The following is a 23448-nucleotide window of genomic DNA, read 5'->3' as shown; positions in this document are numbered from 1 at the left end:
GCCGCCCGGCCACCCGAGGATGCCGCCGCCCGGCGACGAGGATCGCGCGCGCCGTCGCCGCCGCCACCGCCGGAGGGACCTTCTGCTGAGCCAGCTCTGCTTCCTGGCCTCGGTGGCGCTGCTGCTCTGGTCGCTGTCGAGCCTGCGGGAGCAGAAGGGTGAGTGCTCGCCGCCTGCCCAAAGTGGGCGCTGCGGCTCCGGAGGCTCGGGCTCCCGGGCTCGGTACCGGGCGGCTGCGCTCGGCCGGGAGTGTGCAGCCCCTGCCCCCGCCACGGAGGACCCGCACGAGGACACACTTGTCCCTCGCAGGGCTCGGGAGGGAAGGGCCCTGGACGCCAGGACCTATGGCAGTGGAGGAGTGGCCGGCCGCCCTGGGCACCCTGGAGACCTTCACCTGTGCCTCTTGCCTCTGCCCCTTTCCCACAAGCCTGAGGACTGGTGGAGGGGGCGGTGACAGTCTGTCTCACCCAAAGCAAGACTCCCCAGGGCCAGTAATAAAGTTGTCCTGGTAGGAATTGGTACCTGTGCAGGTACTCCTGACTTGTTGAGGGCTTGCAAGGCAGGCTGACCCGCTCATACCAGGCTCTCCACACTCTCTCCTTGAACAGGCGGGTGGGCAACGGTTTGCGTTTCCAGACAGGTGCTGGCAACTTCGGAGAGGAAAAAGTGATAGTTACCAGTTAGGGCTTAGGGATGGACTTGTTCTCTTAAATGGCCATCCCTGGGAACACATGGATTCTCTTCCCAAGGTCCCCTTTTGAGGACTTGCTGGCTTTCCTGGGGCTGTGCTCACACGAATGGGTAAACACAAACGCGAGCGCGTGTACACACACACACACACACACACACACACACACACACGTACACAACTTTGGTCTTATCTTTGCCCTTGCACACACACACACACACACACACACACACACACACACATACACACGTACACAACTTTGGTCTTATCTTTGCCCTTAGCCTTTCTGGAACTAAAATAGATCTTGTGGAGAAATGTGCTGGGAACAGTTGTCCATTGAAAACAATTTGAACTCTGGGGTGCAGCTGTCAAAAAAAAAAAAAACAGGAGAAGGAAAGACTTAGAAGAATAACTGCTATAAAATGGTTTTTATATTCTGGTCTTTCAAGTGCAGCGTTTGTGGGGAAACAGCTATATAAATGGTTGTGGGGAAAGCAGTTACAAATACCTGCTGTGGTGTTAAGACAGGCATATTTCTGACATGGAACTGTGAAGCACAGAATAAAGGCATTTTGGTAGTGGTGGTGACATTTTTAAAGATGCCATCAATCAAGAAAGGGATTTCCCTCATGTTGGCTGGTGTGGTGCTTCATGTTGAAACTGGACAGTCGTTGAGGTCCTCGAAGAGCTCTAACCATTTCATCTTATATGGTAATAGGAGACAGGCGCTTCTGGTCTTGACGCTATTGGACTTCATCACTCTCCCACTGCCTCTGAATCTCAGATCTTCTGGCCCTGGGTGCTGACATCATGGAGGAGGCTATGCCATTTGAGGGAAACAGGATTTCTCTTTTTTGAGTCAGACCTGCCAAGCATTGTCTACTGACTGAGTGTCATTGAGAGGGTTTGAAGTTTCTCTGAGTGAAAGCCAGATGGTAGTTTATGTCCCCTTGGGCTAGAGCCATTCCAAGTTAATAACTTGGTGGCCATTTTCCTGCAGGTTGGAGCCCTGTGAGTGACAAGATTCCCACCATTTTCTCAGATATGAAAGAGAATTTTCTGGATGGTGAATGACCCACACAGTTAAGTTGATCAATTGCAGGGGCTTCACTCTCTGCACTAGTGGATGCTGGGATACCTGGGGTGATGGGGACTGAGACACTGTAAACTTGGAACCTGATTTTGAAATGGTTTGCCTGACAGTGACATTTCTGTTCAGGTGCTACTGACTCAGACTTCATTCCATAGCACACCTCCATCTCTACACTTTGGCCTTTCCCTTAGTCCCTCCCACCTCTCTCTTTAGTCCCTCTGTCAGTGTCCAGTTTAGGGATCCCTGACCTCCAGCCTCTGAAAGATTTAATTGGGAAAATCCAATAGTTCTGAGAACAGTGGTAGCCAGACTCTTTATTCCCCCTGCTCTCTTGCCATCACCCAAATGATGCTTTAGTTCTAATTCTGTGTCTAATCACCTTTTCTTCCATTACATATTGATGTTTTCAATAGATGAGGCACAGCCACGTTTTGCAGTAAGGCACGGTAGCTTTCTTTCAAGATAATTTTAAACAGGTTAATTAATGCATGTGAATCTTGCAAATGATACTTCTGCTTAGGAAATTGCCATTCAACATTATAAATATTTGAGTAGTGACTCTTGCCCTGAAAACCTGGAGGCCGCTCTACATAATAGCACTTTCAGAGTGGAAAAAAGTTTTTAAAGATATTGCTACTTAAAAAGGTTGGGTGACTGGGTAAAAACACATTGTAGTTGAGGAGGGAAAAACCAACCTGCGGTGACCTGGCTCTTTGTTCCCACCTGTGTTCCTTGGATTTGAGTGCAGCATTATGATATTTGTATGATTATGTGGGGTACCTTCATAATGAACAAGATAGTATTTAATTCACCTTAAAAGGCACACAGTAATTATTAAAGACAACTTCTCAGAGGCCTTTTGTGATTTTTTTTTCTTTTTCTTTCTTATGAAAAGGAGAGTTCTCCCAATTCAAATAGAGGTGTGTGACAGTTATGTTATATAATGTTGTGTAACATTCCTAATCGTGGAATTTGGGGTCTCTTTCTTGACTTCTAACTAAACCCAGGTTTGATTACATACTGAAAAGTTTTGGTTATATTTTGCACTGTGTATTCAGTATTTGGCTTCAGGCAGTATAGAAAGAAATCTATACTGATTTTTTTTTCTGGGAAGTAGCAACATGAGGGTTGTTTAATTTAGGTCAGGAAGGTTAGTGCCAGAATGAAGAGAAATATTAATTCTAACTACAACAAAAGCAATAATAATAACTACAGTGTGGGCATTATAAGAGCCAGGCACTGTGCCAAGCACACCTTATGTGCATTTATTTCATCTGCAAACACTCTTTTCAGACCTGTGAGCCTTCAGCAGTGGAGACACAAGCCCCAGGTGCCCTATTTAAGCTGTTGCTGATGAAGATCTCATTTTTGATCTCTGTTTTCAAAGCCAATTTAAATAAGGTGTTAGATTTGTTAATGAGGGTTTTCATTTATTTTTGCAATGAGAATGGATTACTTTTGTATATTTTGAGTGGTTTAGAAGTGTTTCATTTTTCTTTGATATAAATTGCATGGCCATCTTTCTCCAGAAGTAGTGTGAATAAAGCTCAGGGGTTCTAACTCGGGAGCAATTATAGACATCTTCTCTAGAAAGTTCTCAGGGGGATAACTAAGAAATAATACACATTTACATACACACTTATGCAGTTGTGCAGATGTGTGTGGGTATGTATATGTGGAAAAATATTCGTGACTATATATGAATATATATGCATATATGTTTTTCTTCATCAATTTTTATTGTGGCATAGCAAATCTCCTAAAAACTTGATATAAAACATCTATTTAACTTTTTTGCTCATGGATCCTTTGACTTAGGAATTTGGATGGGCACATTGGGGATGACTTTTCTCTGCTTCAATGTGTCAGGAGACTTGACTAGAAAGGTTGCAAGGCTGAGCAACTTGATAATTGGACCTGGAATCATCTGAGACAACATGACTCCCATGTCTAGGGCTGGTGTGGCCGTTGACTCAGACCTATATGTGGCCTTTCCATGGGGTTCTGTTTAAACTTCCTCAGAGCATGACAGCTGGATTCCAGGAGTGAATCCCCCAAGAACAAGGTGGAAGTGCAAGGCAATTCTATGTTCTAGCTTCAGAAACCACATGCTGCTACTGCCACTATTTTCTCCTGGTCAAGGCAGGGACAAATGTCGGTCCAGGTTGAAAGAGTGAGGACATAATCACCACTCACCCAGTTTGATGGGAGACAGGGTGGTTGAAGCCTTTGGAAAATCTGAAACTCTGAAGGGCTCATAACTTAGGAGTGAGTGTGGACATTTACAAGATGGCCAGTGGTGAAAAAAGCATATATACATACACACATGCAGATGCCTATATGTGCACCCATGTGCACATACACTGTGTATGCGTGCATATGCATGGTATCTTTGAAATGTCATTCAGTCCTGAATGTATTGCTGCTAATTTTATTTGGCATAGAGAAAGGGGGTTATCTTTAAAGAAAGAACTACAGTAGAGATTTAGACTGCAAATCCGAGAGTTCATCTTTGCTGTTGTGGCCTCCTATCCCTCAGAAGGCTTAGAGTGGGACCTGTAGAATCCCCAGCTTCATGTCCCCTACTTTGGACTTCCCTTTCCTGATTTCACCACTCAGACTGTTTGTTACTTTATAAGAGAGTGACCTTTCTGGCTTCGGATTTCTCACATGTCCTGGTCCCACTGTCAGGGCTGCTATGTCCACTATCAGAGCTCGCTAATCCTGCACCTCTGGGCCATGATCTTTTGGACTATGTAAGATTCCCCACTGTATTCTCTGAAAACACCATGTTTTCTGACCACGATATCTATCAAAGTTGCCAGCTATGTATTTGTTTATCAGAGTTTGAGTAACATTCCTCCTCCTAGATTCTGAGTTCCAGGAGGTCAGAGACCCTGTGAAATATTTTCATATGTCATGTTTGTCGCCCAGCCCATGATAGGAGTTCAAAATATGTTTTTATAGAAGTACACGTAAAGATGTTTATTATATGAAAACGCCCTTTTGATTTCTGAACTTCAGTGCCTGTGATAAGAGCTGTCATGTTTTAGGTGTTCACTAAGCGGCATGTACATTTTTTTCATAATTTCTAGTCTTGTAAATTTTATTCATTTTTTTTCTTTGAGAGAGAGAGGCTTAGCTGAGAAAAGGGCAGGCTGTGTCCAGAATCAGTTGGTTAGTGGTAGGATTTGAACCTGGATATACCTTTGTCCGTATATACATACTGCTGCATTTTCTAGCCTTGGCTGAGGAGGATGTGAACACAAGACAGGGAATCACCCTGCCTTTTTCAGTCAACCAAGGAGTAAGGAGTAACAGAAGGTTGGTTTCATAGAAGCAGCATTTTAGAAACACATTGCTTTTCAACCTTTTCTATTTTCTGCACAAACATATATAGATGTGTTTCTTTCCTCCTGGCTTTTCTTAGCTGCTCATCAACCCAGATTTTTTTCTCAAAGATTTCCTCTTCTTGCAAGCCTTGAATCCTTGTGGGAAGATTTTTTTTACCCTGGAGGGTTGGCAAAGCCAAAAGAATTGCAAAACCAGCTATTTGCTGAGAATTCCAAGGCCTGGTGGAAGTTGGCCGATAGCACAAGAGTCTGGCAACTCTCTTTTCTGTAAGAGTGTTACTTGAGGAAAAGAAAAAAAAAAACTTTGGGGTGGGGGCAGAGGGAAGAATACTGCACAGACTTCCCTAATGGTGAAAGTGAGGTCTAGAGAAATCAGAAAATGTCCCCAGAGTCACACTGCAAGGGGGTTGTGATGTCAAGAAGGTAATTTGAGGCTTTCTGGCTGATTCCTGCCTGACTGTTTCTGTTTCTGCAGTTTATTTGACAAATTGGTTTTATTCATTGCTTACAGTGGTTTCAGACAGGATGCTGTCCTGTAGATGCTGAGAACTTGAAGTGTTAAGGACTCAAATGGAGGAAAGTTTGCTGTGAGCTAAGTGGTGATGGGCTGGCCACTGGCTACCAGCGTTCTGCTTGATGTTCTCTCAGTCTTCTTCTGGACTGTGATATGCCAGCTTCCCACTGTTGCTGGTCCTGGGTCCTTTTCTGGCTTCCCCTTCTTCCTCATGCAGAGTTGTGTTATGTGAAATTCTTCTCAGTGGATCTTCTGGAGGGCGTCCTTCTCTGGATCCCAAGGGCATCAGATCGAGGGACCTCTGCCCATTCTTTCATTAAACCTATGGCAGGTATTTTACTATCTGCTGGGGTGACAGTGGGTGCCTGAGATGGACAGTATATATTTTGGGAGTCTGGTGAGAAGACAGTTACTGAATAGTTATATTTTAAAGAACTGTGAGAGACATTGAAATATAGAATGCCCTGAAGGAGTCCCTGGTGAATAGGAGGAACTGGAACCTAAAAAATAAGAGGAATTAGAAGGGTAAAGAATGGGAAATTAGAAAAGAAAACTCTTAGAAAATTGGCAAAAAAATATGGGCAGGTAACTAACAAAGATGCAACTGCAAATAGCCAATAGACACAAATAATATTTTCCAATATAAATTGTCAACTGGGAAACCAAAATTTTAAAATAACTAAATATCATTTTTAATAGATTGTCCAGAGTTAAACATGATAATTTCAAGTGCTGGTAAGAGTGCAAGACAATCAGCTTGTCTTTCACTTCAGATGAGGGAGTAAATTGTTATCTTATATGCTATAGTGGACATTGATGAGATTTTGAGCATCAACCTTATATAACATCCCAGGCTTTTAGTGAGATTGATATGTAGAAAGGGAGGAGGAGATTGCTACTGAACCCAGGTCCATGGACTGGCCATTCCAAAAAGGCCTAATGAATTGAGGACAGGTTGTTGAGACAAGGAAAGTGGAGTGTTTTATTTTTGTTTTGTTTTGTTTTGTTTTGGTAAGCCAGAAAGACCATGCACAGGGTAGACTAGTGAACTGAGAGGCCACCTTCTCATAGTGGGGACTTTATGGATACCTTATGTCGCTCATTTCAGCTTTAGATGATTAATGAGGGCAGGAGGCACAGGCTTGCTCTACCAGCAGGTTCAAGCATAGTTAACTAGAACATGGAGGCCAAGGGACAACGTTTTCTTTTGAACAATAGGCATGGTTATGTGACTAGAACAGCCACATATAGGTGTTTGAGCCTTGGGTTGAAACTTGACTGATTTGGACCATGGAGCAGGTTGGCTGTTATCCTTTGACATCTGGAGTTTGGGATCATAAGGGAGCTCTAGGGAACAGGACAAAGGCCCGTATATTTCTAGAGTCAACCAAACCAGCATAAGTTGCTTATTTAAACCATGAAATATATGAAATATAACATCATTCATTCCTTGGTTTTTAATAGCTGCTTATTCCTGAGAGGGTGAACAGATAAAAGCACTTCATCTACTACCCAGTTTGGAGAATTTCCCATTCGAAACTTTTGCAATGTTTGCAAATGTTCCTTTTATCTTTCTTTTTGCCTTTGTTCTTTGTTCAGGCTTATAAAACATCATTTTCAATTCAGTGTTCTGGTCTGCCACCAAAATCTGAACCTGTGGAAGACAAGAAAGAGCAAAACAGGGTGGGAGGGACCTCAGTGACCAGACAAAGGAGGCATTACACATCGACATCAGAAAGTCAATAATACTGTTTTACAGAAAGAACACTAAGTGTTCATTTTCAGGTGGTTTGGCTTAGTGAAGTGGTGGCACATGAAGCCGACAGTTGAAAATCAACATTATCATCAGTTGCAGCCACAGATGAGGATGTGTGTGGAGTACACCAACAGTCTCTTTGGTGAGCATGTGTTCCTCAGTCATCTCTGCACAGTGTAATCACCTAGAAAATGTTTGACTTCACTCATCTGCATCTTATGAAAAGATATTGATGTGATGCTCCAGGGTGTGGCGTGGGCATTGGAATATTTTTTGAAAGGTAATGTAGTTAGTGCCAGTGTGCAGCCAAGGTTGAGCCCTACTGGGGGTGTGTAATGTTCATCATTCACCTTATCCTGGCTATGTAAATGCTTCTTGTCACTGAGCTGTGAAATATACTGTGCTTAGTTTTTCTGTTCTGAATGTAAATTAATATTCATCTGCTTTGTTTCCAAACCTTTTCCAAGAGCTAAGCCCAAACTCTATTCCACTGGGCTCATCTCATAGGTATAGTGACATTATGTGCTGTGCTGTGTCACGTTTTCTTTTGGAAGGAATCTTAACCAGATTCTCCCAGCCTGTTTTCACCTGGATAGGTTACTTGCTAGACCTGCTGCCCCACTGTGGCCTTGTCCTCTTCCTTCAGCTCCATTCTATGCATTTCTCTCAGCACTCCCCTGGGCTGAATGGCCTGCTTTCTAGAAGCCATGTACATGTCTCTCTTGGCTTATCCCTGCAGTGTGGTTTGGGAGTCACATGTTCCAGGTGCCTATATGATAGGGCAGAGAAGGCAGAGAAAGGTTTGAGGCCTTGTGTGTTTAAAAATTGGTCCCTTCTACTGACAGTTATTAGATAGTTAGATTGGTCTCAGAATTTAGGTTACATACCTGTCATCCTAGCACTTGGCTGAGGAGGAGGATTGTGATTTTTTTTTAAGTGAATTTTTATTTTATGTAGATATGTGTTTGCCTGCACTGATGTAAGTGCACCCATGCATGCAATGCCTGCGGAGACCAGAAGAGGTCATCGGATCCTATGGAACTGGAATTAAAGATGGTTGTTAGCTGCCATGTGGGTGCTGGGAACTGAACCTGGGTCCTCTACCAGAGCAGCCAGTGTTCTTAACCACTGAGTCATCTCTCCAGTCCTGAGGATTGTGATTGTGAGGCCAGCCTGGGCTATATAGTGAGACCCTGCCTTAAATAAGAAGAAATGTAAAGCAAAGAAATGAGAAAAGAAAAGAAAAATAAAGTAAAAGCATTTGAGAAGGACCACATCTCCCTGGGAGATTGAAAGCATTGCTTGGGTATTTTCCTCCCAATGGTACCTCTCAAGTCTGATGTTGTCTTGGTGTTTTAAAATTATTTATTTATTTATTTATTATTTTTATTTTATATGTATGAGTGTTTAGCCTGAGTGTATGTAAGTGTACTGTGTGCATGCAATGTCTGTGGAGGCCAGAAGAGGGTGTTGAACCCCCTGGAACTGGAATTACAGGCATTTGTTAGCTGCCATGTGGGTGCTGGGAACTGAACCCAGTTCCTCTGCAAGAGCAGCCAGTGCTTAACCACTGAGCAGTATCTCCAGTGACTTGTCATAGTTTTTGATTGGTTTGGAATCTGTTTTCTCTCTGAGAGACATGTGCTCTTTGCTCCTCCTGTCAGTCATATCACAGTTGCAGTGCTAATGTGGCTTTGGAGTTCTTCTTGTCTGGAAGTGAATGTCCCTTTGTGATTTCCTCCATCTTTGCTTTGTCTCTCTTTCTGGATTGTCTTTTATTGGCTGTTTGAGTTCCTGAATGGATCTCTAATTTTCTTCTATCTTATCTTTTACTTCTCTTTTTGTTCTAAGTTTTTCTTTCCGTGTATGAGATAAGACCTGTTATAAAGACCAAGCTGGCCTCAAACTGATGATATTTCTGTTTCAGCTTCTGAAGTACTGAGACTACAGTTGTGTGCTTCTGTCCTGACCTTTTGGTCTAATTTCTACAGATTTTCTTAACAAAGAATTTCCAATTCTTTTTAAATTTTTATTATGTTTATTATTATCGTGTGGGTGTGTGTATGATATGTGCCTATGTGAAGGAGCACACATGCCACAGCATGCATGAGGAACTCAGAGGACAACTCTATGGACAACTCCTTCCTTCCACCTTTACCTGGGTTCTGAGGATCAAGCTCGTGTTGTGAGGTTTGTGCTGCAGTGCCTTTACCCATTGAGCTCTCTTGCCAGCCCTTTTGAACTTTTATACTGAATTTTAATTCTGCTGCCATGTTTTTAGATTCCAAAAGCTTATTTTCTGTGCAGGTTTTGTGAACAGCACCCTCCTTTACTTTATCTCCTGTACCTCTATGTCTACATGTATTGGGCTTTGAAGTTTGCTTTTTCCTCTCTGAACTGTTTCTCTGAGGTATTCTTATCCCCATATTCTGTTCTTTTCTTATTATGTGCCTTTGTCAAGAAGAACTTTGGCATCTACCATCTGCCTCAAGCTTAGATGGCTGCTGTAAAGATGATTGGAGCAGCAAGGAGAGGCCTTGTTTGTGAGTGTCCCAGGGAGATCATCCGACTGGGCCATTTCACTGGGCAAGGCTCCATGTGTCTAGTTTTCCATCTTTGCCTCGGGAGTTGGTCCAGTTTCCTAGAGAAGGATTACCCAGTGTCCTGCCATTATTGGAAAGACCTTTTTCTTCTGGGAGTCCAGTGAGAGAGAAAGCTGATGCTGAGGGGGATGCAAAGCTCTTTCTTTGACTCAAACTATATTCAGTCCTCCCAACTAAGAGTGAGAAGGGATTGAATAATTCATTTAGTGACAGAGCCGTACCATTTCAAGTTATTTAAGTCAGCCTGCTGGCCTTCTCTTCTTCCCTCCCTTTCCCTTTCAATTTTAGCTATTATATATAAGAAGAATCGAAGGTCGGGCCTAGGAGGAATGCTTCAGCCTCACCATATCTTCTTTAATTGAAATGTTTATTGGGTGAATTGCAGATTCACATGCAGTTGGAAAAAGCCAGACAAAGGCATCCATTGTATATTTTTCCTACTTAACTCCACCAGTAACATTGTGCAAAACTAGTAGAATATTATCAGGACAGTGGCATTGATACAATCCAGCTCTAATTCTGCTTCACCCGACCTTCTACCCTTCTGTGTGTGTGTGTGTGTGTGTGTGTGTGTGTGTGTGTGTGTGTGTGTGTGTGTGTGTGTTGGGCTCTACACAATTTTATCACCGGTGTAGGTCTGTGTATCTATCATGAAAGTCAATGTAATGGACACGGATCCCCCATACTGCTTGCTTATCCTCTGTACCTGTTAGTGCCAAAGGAACTGTGGAATTAAGTAACTTGTATCACTTTCACCAATACAAAGTCCACTTAAAAATCACAGCTTTTAAGAATTAAGAGAATGCAGCTATTGCATTTTGAACGAAAGCTTGTTTATAGGTTGGGGCAGGGAAATGAGTATCAAGTCAGTTTACATTTGAAAAATCTGAGCATGGAGAGATTTCTGTGCTGCAGTTTTCCCTCTCCTGGGTATGGAAACATGAACTAAGTGCCAGCTAAAGATTATGCTTGGCTTGTTGGCAGTTTCTTTGATGGATAATTTTTTCTATCATTTGCACAATATTTTTGAATGACTGCTCCGCAGAAACAGTTTATTCAGGTAGTTGGATCATTCAGGCAGTTCAGTCATGAGACCTACAATATTGCCTTCGCCGTTGTTTCCTGGAGTATTAGATGTGGAAGCCTCTTAGGGGCCATTGAGTCTTAACATCTGATTTTGTATTAGAAGGAGGTGACATTAAAGAGAATTGGAATTTTGACTCTGCTTGAAAAATACTTAAGAAAACACAGAATAAAGTTAAGGGGTGGGGATAATTTAATGAAAATCTACTTTTGGTAAAATCATCTCAGCTTCTAAAATGTTACTGAAGTGCTGGAATCTTTCTGGGGAATTTTTTGACATGCAGTGTAGTCAGTCCATGGGGATAAAGGGAGAGTCTTAGTGTACCCTGCTTCATGTACCAAGTAAGAGGTTTGCTTAAGCAGGCGCTCCTGCCATCAGGACATTCTTGGAGACAGAGAGAGAGACGGGGGGGGGAAGAGAAAGAGAGAGAGACTGCATTATTGTTTTGTCTTTCTCTACCTGGTATTTACATAATCAGTAGGAAGATGGGCTCTTTGGAAAATGAGCGGTCATTGATTTTTGTCAGGAGTCTTGGATTTATAACCACCTCTTTTTCATTCTTGTTGACGCAGTTCTGGACTGTGGTCTGAGCATCAATTCTTAAGAAAAGTATAAATTCTTAAGAAAAGTTTCCTAGGATTTTACAATCCAGGATTTGGAAACCTATTACTAGAACCTTCTGAGTTGAATTCTAGGTTGATATTTCAAATCACAGATGTCTTTGGGGCTATGTGCAGAGTAAACTCATTGCACCTCCTTTGAACAAGTCTAGGCATGAGTGCAGATCAATTCCATTATTTTCCAATATTGAGATTTATTTCCTCTCTTCAGTATGTTAAAATTGATACCGTATTTTATACAATGTCTTAGATCTCTCATTTAAAATGCTTATTTATTTATATTTGTTTATTTATTTTATGTGTGTGTGTGTGTGTGTGTGTGTGTGTGTGTGTACCATGGAGCAGGTGTAGAGGTCAGAGGGCAGTGGCAGGATTTGATTCTTTTCTTGCATCATGTGGAATCCAGGCATGGAACTAAGATTATCAGGTTTGGTGACAAGTGCCCCTACCCACTGAGTCATCTCACTGGCCCCTAAATTTTTAATTAAAATTTATTTTTTAAATTAAAAGTTGCATTCAATAAAACAATTGACATTCAGGATACAGAATAGTATCACTCCCCTGTAGAATTCCCTTGAGCGATCCCTTTGTAGTCACACCCTCCCCGCATGGGTCCTGATCCATTCTTTGTCGCCATAGTTATTTGGCTGTTTAAGCACTTCATGTCACCAAGTATAGTAACACATACTTGTAATTCTAGCACTAGGGAGGTATAGGCAGGAAGGTCATGAGTTTGAGGCCAGTTGGGGCTGTAGAGTGAGAACTTGTCTCAAAAGAGAAACAAAGTAAAAATGTAATGCTGTGACAGTGGACTCCTACAGTTTATAATCTTTGACTTGTTTATTTTACTTCATATCATTACTCTCAGATTCACCTAAGTTGTCTACTGAATCAATAGTTCACCCCTCCCTTCACTATTTTGGTTGAGTACTAGACCATTTTATAAGTATTTAATAGTTTATTCATTTATCTATTGTAAGACAATTGGCTTATTTTTGACTTTCATATTTATGAATAGAGATACTATAATTATTCAGATCTAGGTTTGTATTTTCTTTTTCCTACCTTATTACACTGGCTGAGTTCTTTTGTATTATGCGGTTTGATCAGTCATCTACGCCTTTGCCCCTGATGTTAGGAGGTGATATTTAATACTACACTTTTGAGTGTGATATTTACTGTAGATTTTCAGAGCCATCCTTTATGAAGTTAAGGAATTTCATGTCTAATTTTAGTTTACTGAGAAGTTTTTTTTTCTTTTATAAATCAGGGATAGATATTGAAGTTTTTCAAATGCTTTTCCTGTATCAATTAATGTGCTCATGAGATTTTTCTTCTTTGGAGGTAGTATACTGTGATTTTGCAGAGTGGATTGTACAGTCAGCCTTGCCCTGGATAAGCCTCAGTGGCTCAGGGTTTGTTTTCCAGCTTATATTTTTTGAATTTGACTTGATAAAATCTCATTGAGGACTTTTGATTCTGTGATCACGTGAGAAAATGACCTGCAGTCTTTTTGGCACTGTCTTTGACTTTGCTATGAGGGCCATGCTGGCTTCATAGAATGAGCTGTAAAGTGCTCCCTTCTCACCTATTTCCTGGAAAAGTTACCTGGAATTGGTGGAGCCTTCATTTTACCTCATCATAGTCATTTATCTATAACATTAAACTTAAAAAAATTTTTTTTGTCTTTTTTGAGACAGGGCCTCCCTGTAGACCCAGCTGGCCTAAATTCACTATGTATACAACGTTGGCCTTGATCTCTGCTTCCTGAGTGCTGGAATTAAAAACATGTGCCATCAGTCTGACTTAAAATATAATTTTTAATGTCTGAATAATGGCAGTAGAATCACATTGTGTGTGTGTGTGTGTGTGTGTGTGTGTGTGTGTGTGTGTGTGATAGCCTCACTGTGTAGATCAGGCTGAGCTCAAATTCATGATCCTCTTGCCTCAGCCTCCCAAGTGCTAGGACTATAGATGTGTGCTACCACAGCTGGCATAAATATGCTATTTTTGTTCACAATATAGAAAACTGTTTATTGAGCACTTAGAATGCCCAAGGTACTGTGTTTTTTCTGTCTTGACTTCTTTACTCCCCCAACAACCCTGTGGACTAGGTACCTTTTTTATCCCCAAAGAAAAATAAGACACAAAAATTGAAGTAAATTGTTTAAGATCGCAAGGATTTATGTGACCCACTTGGATTAGAATGCAGCCTGTCTGATTCCAGTTTTGTGGAATTATCTATCATACCATCTCCTTTGATTATATCCTACCTATTTCATTCAGGTCTCTATGTGGGATAGTGATGTATTTTCCACGTGCTCTCTGTAGTGAATTTCTTGTGCAGAAGTCTTTGCCAATATCTGACGGTTTCATTAGGCGAATTCTTAGAAGCGGTATTTCCGTGTCAAAGGGCATGTCCATTTTAAAAGCTGATACATCCTGCTCTGTTACCTTTCAGGAACCTGAACAGCTTTGAAATCTCAACAGCCATGTTTGAGAGTGTAGAATTCAATGTTCTTTTGCTGAAAGTGAATATTATTATTATTATTGGGGGTTTTGTTTGCTTGTTTTTTGAGCACAGGGGTTCAAACCCTAGGCCTTAGACACACTATTCAGGTTCTCTCCCACTGAGCTATGACCCAGTCCCTACATAGTCTTTGTTCATTTGGAATGATAGACTCTCAGGGCTTTAGCTAACCTTCCTCCTTTATCAGAGAGACGGAGTACTCTTACAAATATCTTTCAGCCATTCGCATTGCTTTCTTTCCTTGTGAGAAAGATCTCTGTGTGTTCTCTTCACATTTTTTTCTTTTGAGGAAAAAAACCCCAGCCGTAGATTGTAGGTTATGTGTCACTACACCCAAGTCTCCATTTCTATATAAAAGGATAAGAGTTTTTTAAAAATAATTTACACTGGGGGGGCTGGAGAGATGGCTCAGTGGTTAAGAGCACTGATTGCTCTTGCAGAGGACCCAGATTTGATTCCTAGTACCCACATGGCGGCTGCAAACCATCCTTAACTCCAGTTCCAGGGGAATCTGAAGCCCTCTTTTGACCTCCGCAGCATTGCATGACATGGGTGCACTCACATACCTACAGGCAGTACACTCATACACATAAAATAAAAATAATAAATAAAATATATAAAAAAATAATTTACACCAGTTGTGGAGGTGCATACCTTTAATCCCAGCACTTGGGAGGCAGAAGTAGGCCAGATCTCTGTGAGATCGAGGTCAGCCTGGTGTACATAGGAAGTTCTAGGCCAGTTGGGGCTACAGGGAGACACTGCCTCCAAAAAAACTGTAAGAGTTTTCTGTGTTATGTATGTTTTATCCTTTCAGAAACTTTTGTAGCGTACTGTTGTCTATTTGTATCCAGTCCAAATTGTCTCTTTTTGTTTGTATTTTTTCATTGTTTTATTTTTAGACCCAGGATCTCAATTATATATTTATTCCACATAATTCTTTCTGTCTTATCCTCCTAGCTGCATGGTTTAGCTTTAAAAAAAAAACCTGTCTATTTCATTTGGGGTTTATTTTAGTATGATATGAAGATGTAAACAGACTAACAGACTTAACAGCCAATTCTAACATTGCTTGTTGAACTGTCTTTACCCACATACTTGCCCCATCACACTTTGTTTCTTCCATGTTTATACTCCATGTGCCACTGGTAGTTTTATGACATTTACTTTATTCTATTTACTCATTAATTAGTGCTATAGTTTATTAGCATGTTAATTATCTGGTAGGGTCAGACTTCTGTCTTTTTGTTTCAGAAAAAAAACATTATTTGCTATTATTATTCATTTATCTTTCTAAGTGAACTTTAGAATGTCTGTTACATTTCCCTGAAATCCCTCTAGGTTTAGGCAAATCTATAAATAGTGTGTGGAAAAATGGCATTCTACAGTGCAGATTTTTCTCACTCCTACTGTGCTGCTTTGTTTGATCAGGCTTTAGGAAGTCAGCTAGGATTCATGATTATTTCCACATTTCTTTCCTACATTTATTGATGAAAGTTATTCTGGTATGTATTATTTAATCATTGCTATTGTTGCATTCCTTATACATTGAAAATGTTTCCTTTTTACATTTTATTCCATTTCAGGATTTATTTTTTATTTTTATTTATGTATATATGTATGCAATCTGTGTGAGTGTATGTGGCATTCCTTATACATTGAAAATGTTTCCTCTTTACATTTTATTCCATTTCAGGTTTATTTTTTATTTTTATTTATGTGTATGTGTATGCATCTATGTGAGTGTATGCCACATGCCAATGCAGGTGCCCACAGAGGCCAGAAGAGGGCGTTGGATCTCCAGGAACTGGAGCTATCAGTGGTTGATAGTCTCTCTATGTTGGTGCTTGGAATCAAACTGGGGTCTGCTTCAAGAGCAGTATGTGCTCTTAACTGCTGAGCCATCTCTCCAGTACCTGCGTTTTATTCTTAAAAGTTAAAAATTATGTAAGTATAAAAAAATTAATTTATTTTTATGGTCTGGAGAGATGGCTCGGCAGTTAAGAACACTGTTTTTGCAGAAGACCTGGGTTGAATCCAGGCACCCACATGGCAGCTAACAACTTTCCATAACTCCAGTTCCAGAGAATCCAACAGCCCCCTCTGTCCTCCACAGCCATTGCATGACACGGGTGCACTTACCTACATGCAGGCATTACATACATACACATAAAATAAAAATAATAACTATTTTAAAAAATAAATTTATTTTTAACATTTTAATTGAATTTTTGTAATTTTTATACAATATAATTTGATGGTATTTAGATTCTTTCCTCTATCTGCATCTCCTCTTATTGCCTTCCTTCCCAATTTTATGTACTCTAAAATATGTGTGTGTGTGTGTGTGCGCGCGCGTGTGTGTGTGCGTGTGTGCGCGCGCATGTATGTGTATACACATACTAAGGCCTATAGAGTCAAATTTGTATCCTCAAATGTTCTTCACTGTGGGTCCATCCACTGAAGCCTGGTTAACCTGCCAAGAATCCCATTTTGAAAGAGATTGTCCCCCTGCTAGCAGCCATCAGCTGCCAAAATTTCCTTAGGTTGGGTTGTTTTTTAACTACTTCCTCAGGTCAATGCTGGGATTTTGTCTAGTTTAACTTGCATGGGTCTGTGCACACTGTCACCATTGCTATGAATTAATATGAGTAATTGATCAGCTTTCTGGAAAACTGTTTTTTGTGGTCATCTACCACCTTTGGCTATTACAATCTTTCCACCGTCACTTCCAGAATGATCTCTGAATCTTGGAAGGAGAAATTTGATGCAAGTGTCCTATTCAGGGATGAGCACTGTGCAGTCTCTTTGTTCTCTGCATGTTGGGCAGTTGTAGGTTTCTGTGTTAATTACCATCTGCTACATAAGGAAACTTCTCTGGTCAGAGCTGAGAGATGCATTCATCTGTGGGTATAACAGTAAGTCATTAAGAATCAATTTAATGTAGTAACTAGTTATTAGAAAACTAATATTGAGCTCTCCGTTATGCCTTGTAGCCTGTCTAGCCCCAGGTTCCTAAGCCTGATATCAGAGTCAGGTATAGGCTCCATCCTATGAAGTGGATCTTAAATCCAATTAGAGAACAGTTGGTTGCTCCCATAATATCTATGCCACTACTGCACTGGTGGGAAAATCTTGCCAGGCCAGTTGTTGTTGTAGTTCACAGGATTCACAGCTGAGTAAGGTTAGTGGTCATTTTTTTCCCTTCTGGGAGCACTGTTCCAGCACTGTTAATTCTAGTCAATAGAAAAGAGGTTCTGGAGTCAGCACCAGCTTGATTTCTTCTTGTTTGTTCTACAGCTTATGTATGTAGTGTCTTCAGCTATAAGGTTTTACCATCAAGTTCTGGTGGGTAACAGAACAGGGGAAATGGCCACTATTGTTTGAGGGTATATGGGACCCCTGGTCAACAATTTCTTGAGAGGGAGTCCATTCTTGGCATCGAAGTTCTATAAAATAAAAAAAATTATTATGCAAACCAGTGACATTAAAATTTGCAATAATTTACTGTTAGATAGGGAACTTTTAGAATAGTTTGCTACTGACTATTGGTTATTTTTGTTTTGCTGTGGAACTTTCACTTCTATCTTCTCGAATTTTTATTTATTTATATTTTATTTTACATATATATGAGTATATTGCCTGCAGGTATGTAAGTGCACCCACAGAGGTCAGAAGAGGGCATTGATCCCCTGGAACTGGAGTTAGGGACAGTTGTAAGCTGCCATGTGGGTGCTTGGAATTGAACCTGGGTTCTCTACAAGGGCAGCCAGTGCTCTTAACCATTGAGCAATCTCTCCAGCCCCTTTTCTAATTTTTATAATTAGTCATGGGTGTAGAATATGGCTAAATGCCTAATTAGTACTTATTGAAATGTTTTGTATAACCTGATATAAAAGTAGCTATCCACAGTAAGTCACTCCAACATAAAAGCTTAGATAGCTGTGACTTTTTTCCTTTGGATTTGATTTGCTTGGATTTTCTATGAACATTTTACTCTTTCTATTAATAAATTACATACAGCTTATTTGTTAGGTTTGAGTGTCAGGATTATATTCAATTTATAGAATGAATCAGTAATTTCCATGTTTCTCTATGCTGCAGATTATGTTAGAAAGTGTAGAAACTATCTGTAGCTTGTTAATTAGAAAGAGCCTTCCCTATGGTCTTTTCTTCCCTCCCTCCTTCCTCCCTCCCTCCCTTCCCTCCTTCCTCCTTTTTCCCTCCCTCCTTCCCTCCCTCCTTTCTTCTTTGCAGCCTCAGATGTCCTGGAACTCACTATCTAGACCAGGGTGGCCTCAGTCTCACAGAGATCTACCTGCCTCTGCCTCCTGAGTGCTGGGATTAAAGGGGTGCACCACCATGCCTGGCTTATCTGATGGTCTTTGATGGCAATTTTAGGCAAACTGAAGTTGCTTCCCTGATACTTTCCTATATTAAAAATTTATATTTTCCCAGAGAAGTGTCAATTGCATTAAGATTTTTTAAGTGAACAAAATTATGTGGTATTCATTTTTTTGCATTAACTTGTTGTATAATTATGATTACAATTCTGATTACAAATCCTTGCATTGATACTAACATATGTCTGTTTCCCTTGGTTGGCTCTGACTCTATTTGACTTTATTAATTTTTGAAGGTTGATTTATTGTATTGATCAACTTTGCTTTTCCTGTTTTGCTGACTCAATTTCATATGTAATATTTCTTTGAATTCTTCTCTTAATTCCTTTTTCTTTTAATATGTTGAATTTTGAGCTTTATTAATTAGTGATGATTTTGACTTTGAGAGTAGTTTCAGACATGCTACTACGTCATGTAGTCATCGCTGATACTTTACAAACAATCATAATCGCTATTTTATTTTTCTGTAATTATTTAAGAGACAGTTCTCATGGTGCTTTTGTATGTGTATTTTTAAATTCCAAGTTCTAATTTTATCTCATTTTGTCTGAAGAATATAACCATTGTGGGTCTTCCTCTGCTCTGATCTTTGAATGTGAACTATTTGCAGTTTGGCCATTTGTGGTTTTTCACGTCCTTTATCTCTGTCGTCACCTTCACATTCCAGTCTTCCCGCTCATTCCCCAGGAGCCTCTGCATTATTTTTCTCCATGGTGGTTTGACTTTCAGCACTATTGCTGGCTTCTCTTTATTGTCTTTAATTTCTCATTGTGTTTCATGTTTGCATTTCTTTTAACTGTTTCGTGCCTTGTCCACCTCTGTATTGGCCTGCTCCATTATAATCTTAGCCTTGCTGTTTCCTAATTGATTTTTCTTTCCTGTAGCCCATGTTTCTTTGTGTAACACTGGAATACCAAGTAAGCTCTTTCTGAAAGCTACTTTCTATAAAGTAAATTCTTCTTTGTGGAAAAATATTATTTTCCCTTTTTAAAGTTGTAGAGAATTTTCAGGGTTCTTTAAGGCCACCCGTATCTGACTGAGGAGGTCCAGCCTGGGCTGTGAAAGCCCTCTTGTCCCTCCAATGGCCTTCTCCATGCTCACCTGCCAGCGTCAGTCAGCTCCCTCTTGTCCCTCCAATGGCCTTCTCCATGCTCACCTGCCAGCGTCAGTCAGCTTGCCATCAGCTTAGTGATGCTGAAGGCTGGTTGGGGCGTGGTTCTTGGCTAACTTTCCATGTCTGAAGGATCCTCTGCCAGCCCAAGAGTTCTGTTCCTGCAGCCTTGTATTTTGAACATTTATGTGGAGCTTCATTTTTAAAATTTTAATCAAGAGGTAATTCTTTCTAGTTCTTAAATCATAGACAGTGTATGAAAATCTAATCTCTTCTCTGGGTTATGCTCTGTTCTCTGGTACTTTCCTCCCCTCCTTTCTTCTCTTAATCTCTGGAGGGTGATATATCAGTATCCTATTTTCTGGTCCGATTGATTTGAATTTCCAGAAAATGTGGTTTCTGAATGGATGGATCTAAAATGATATACTGATAGGGAGGTGATGCCCTTGAGAACAGTTCCTTTTAGCAGCAAAGCCCAATGTTTCTGGGGTAGGGGCTCACATCTGGGGATCAGCATGTTCTTCATGGTCCACTTGTCACATCCCAATTTTGTGTTTCAGGACCTCCACACTCAGCATCTTTTCATGTTTTTCTATATTCCATCCATTGGGAATGTGCAACATATGACTTGCTTGCCACTGGCTGACATAGTATTCCAGAATGCCTGTTCAGACTTCAGATTGAAAATGTTTGCTTATTAGAAAGAAAATTATCTGTATAGAACCACTGGTGAGGTTTTACCATCCTCATCCAAGTTAATTTAACTTGCCGGAACTTTACAACTAGACAGTGGTCACTTGAATTGATATTTAATAAGTAAAAACTATTCTGATATCTATTCTAAGTATCTATGAAGAAACATCACTAAACATTTCTGTTAGAGACTTGGACAGACGTTACTCTAGTGTATTAGTCAGGGTTCTTGAGAGAAACAGAACTGATAGAATGAATATATAGCTATTCATATATATTCATTATATATTCATATATATATGAATTTAGATTGGATAATATAGTATGGTCTGGGTAGTCCACCTATGACTGTCTCACACAAGATAGGCTGAAAATCCAAAAGTGGCTCAATCTAAGAGACTGGATGTCTCAGTTGTCTCAGTCTGGCATTGATGGCCTGGAGAATTCTTGGAGCTTCTGTTCTGAAGAAGCTGGTTTTAATACTAGTGAAGGAATGCAGCAGTGGTGGAAAGAACAGATGAGCTTGCCAGCAAGAGTGAAGGCAAGCAGGCAAAAAGCAATGATTTCTTTCTTCCATGCCCTTTTATCTGGGCCATCACCAGATAATGTGCCGCTCACATTTAGGGTGTTTCTTCTTACTTCACATAATCTGATCAAGGAAGTCCTTCACAGAGTGCACAGAGGTTTGTGTTTTAATTGATTCCAGATACGGCCAAGTTGACAACTAGGATTAGCTACCATATCTAGTAAGGCAGGCACAAAACTGATCCTCCACAGATGTCTATGCCCAGATCCCTGGAATCTGTACACTTGTCATGTTGCAGTCATGAGGGAATTAAGGTTCCAGATGGAATTAATGTTGACAGTTGGCCAACCTTGAAATATACAGATTATCCTGGATTATAAAAATGGTCTAATGTAATTACGCAGCTTCTTATTAGCAAAAGAGAGGCAGGAGACTTAGAGTCAGAGAAGGGAGTGTGATGACCCTCGTAGAAGTCAGAGTGATATGAGTCTTGTCTTGAAGACAGAAGAGACCACAAACCAAGCAATGCAAACAGGCTATAAGAGATACAGAAGACAAAGAAATGGGCTTTGCTTTATAGCTTCCAGAAATAACACAGTCCTTCTGGCATGTTGGGGATCTGTGTCCCAGAACTGTAAAATTGGGGTCTATTAAAAGGCACCAAGTTTACAATTTGTCAGAGCAGCAGTAGGAAGTGCTCATACTCTGTGTATCAATATTGGCCTCAGTCTTAAGTGTGCAAAGCAGCAGCAGCAGCAGAAGTCCAAGGGACTATGTGTGCATTCCATGGGCTTTAACGTCAGCACATCTGGGTCATCATTTGAGGGTTATGTATTTATTTGTTCATTTAGTTGTTATCCTCCCCATATTAGCGTGCTAGCTTTCTGAGAAAAGGAACTTGATTTAGTGAATTTGGGTTGTGTGCCTACTGGCTACTGTGGAGAAGAAGCACAATAGCCATTGTACCAACTAGTTTTCCTCCTTGGTAGAACACTGTATGTAAGTAATAACATAAAAAATTAATATTATAGCACTCACCACAAGCAAGATTTTAATTTTCAATATTCCTTCCTAGAGTTTGATCATATGCAAAAATACCTTTCATATGGGTAATAAACATTCCTCACACACCAAATGGTAAAGGAGGCAGTCATCATAAAATACATTCAGAATTATCTATTGTATTTGTGACTTATGAACAGGATGTTACACATGAATTTTCATAATTTAATGTATTTTAAGGTAACTACCTCTTTTTTAATTTTTAAATTTTTAAAAATTTTTTAGAAGAAGCATTTCATTACAGCTTTAACATACTCAATAACAATTTCCAGAGCAAAGATACATCTCTTTCAAAAGAGGCTATAAAATTTTTATGTTCACAGTTGAATTGATACAGTTATACAATAAGGAGCTCAGTATAAACCCTGTAAGACATAAAATTGAGTTTTTAACTTTTAAAAAGATCTCCATTTCATTTTAAAATATACTATTTCTTACAGAAAGACTCATTGTTTTTGCTAATAGCACTTAGATGTTGGTGCATGCTTCTCTAATCTGTATGTATCTGATTATTACTAGTCACAGTCGGTTGCACTCGGATCCTTGGCACCTGTGTATGGATATAAAGTCATTGAGTTGATTTCAATGGTAATGTTTATCACCTCTACTAATTAACAGGATGTAAATTTTTATGCTTCCTCTTCAAATATAGCTCATTTAAAAAATTTGTTGATTTTTTTGTGTGTATATAATTTTCAGCCAGACATGGTGGTGCTCATCTTTAATTCCAGTACTATGAGATTGAGGCCAGCCTTGTCTACGCTGGGATTACAAGGAGATCTTGTCTTAACCCCCCTAAAAACATTATGATGGTTTTCAGGGACTGGAAAGATGGCTCAGCAGTTAAAAGAACTTCAGGCAGCTCACAACCTCTTGTAACTCCAGCTCCAGGAGCTCTCACACCCCTCTGGCCTTAGCAGGCATCTGCACTCATGTGCACATACACATGTACACACACATAAATAAATAATGAAATTAATCTTTAAAAATTAATAATTTCCATATCACAGATTGACTGTTCCATTAAATGGCTAGGTCATGGTTCTGTTGTTGGGTATTTAGATTGTGTAGGCTATTAAGGTAGTTCATTGCTGTTATTAGATCTTTGTGCATGGCTCCGTTACGAATCACTTCAGCTCTCCCCTTGCCATTGTTTGCAGTAATTCCAGAAGCCTGCAAGGCCTGTCAAGCCATTGATGTTGCCAATAAGTTACAGAGATCCTGCACTCTACAGAGATCTTTCCACCAGGCCAGCTGCCATAGAGTGTTTTGAATGGCTTTTCAGTTTTCTGTGCAGAAGGAGTCTTCTACCTGTCATCACCTGTTCCCACCTTGTCTCTTTAACCTCAGTTTATGCTTCTATCTGGAATTCTTCCCCAGTAGAACTCTCTAGATGCTCTTCTACACGTGGA

At 40.3% G+C, this 23448-nt stretch overlaps 1 protein-coding gene across 3 annotated transcripts in view; it reads left to right on the top strand.

The window, feature by feature from the left end:
* The first annotated feature begins 6 nt into the window (after positions 1-6).
* Positions 7-23448, top strand: part of Slc24a3 (solute carrier family 24 member 3) — a 571799-nt gene continuing 548357 nt past the window's right edge. For 2 of the 3 annotated variants that reach the window (XM_029567633.1, XM_029567635.1), the window contains exon 1: positions 18-158. In XM_029567633.1, coding sequence (XP_029423493.1) covers positions 20-158 — 139 coding nt within the window. In that variant the 5' untranslated portion in view covers positions 18-19. Of the gene's footprint in view, positions 159-23448 lie in introns of all 3 variants that reach the window. The other variant, XM_008841377.3, reaches the window with a different exon arrangement.

This window comes from Nannospalax galili, unplaced genomic scaffold (assembly GCF_000622305.1).
Source record: "Nannospalax galili isolate Female #2095 unplaced genomic scaffold, S.galili_v1.0 scaffold510, whole genome shotgun sequence".
NCBI lineage: Eukaryota > Metazoa > Chordata > Mammalia > Rodentia > Spalacidae > Nannospalax > Nannospalax galili.
This window is presented reverse-complemented; position numbering and strand designations above follow the sequence as displayed.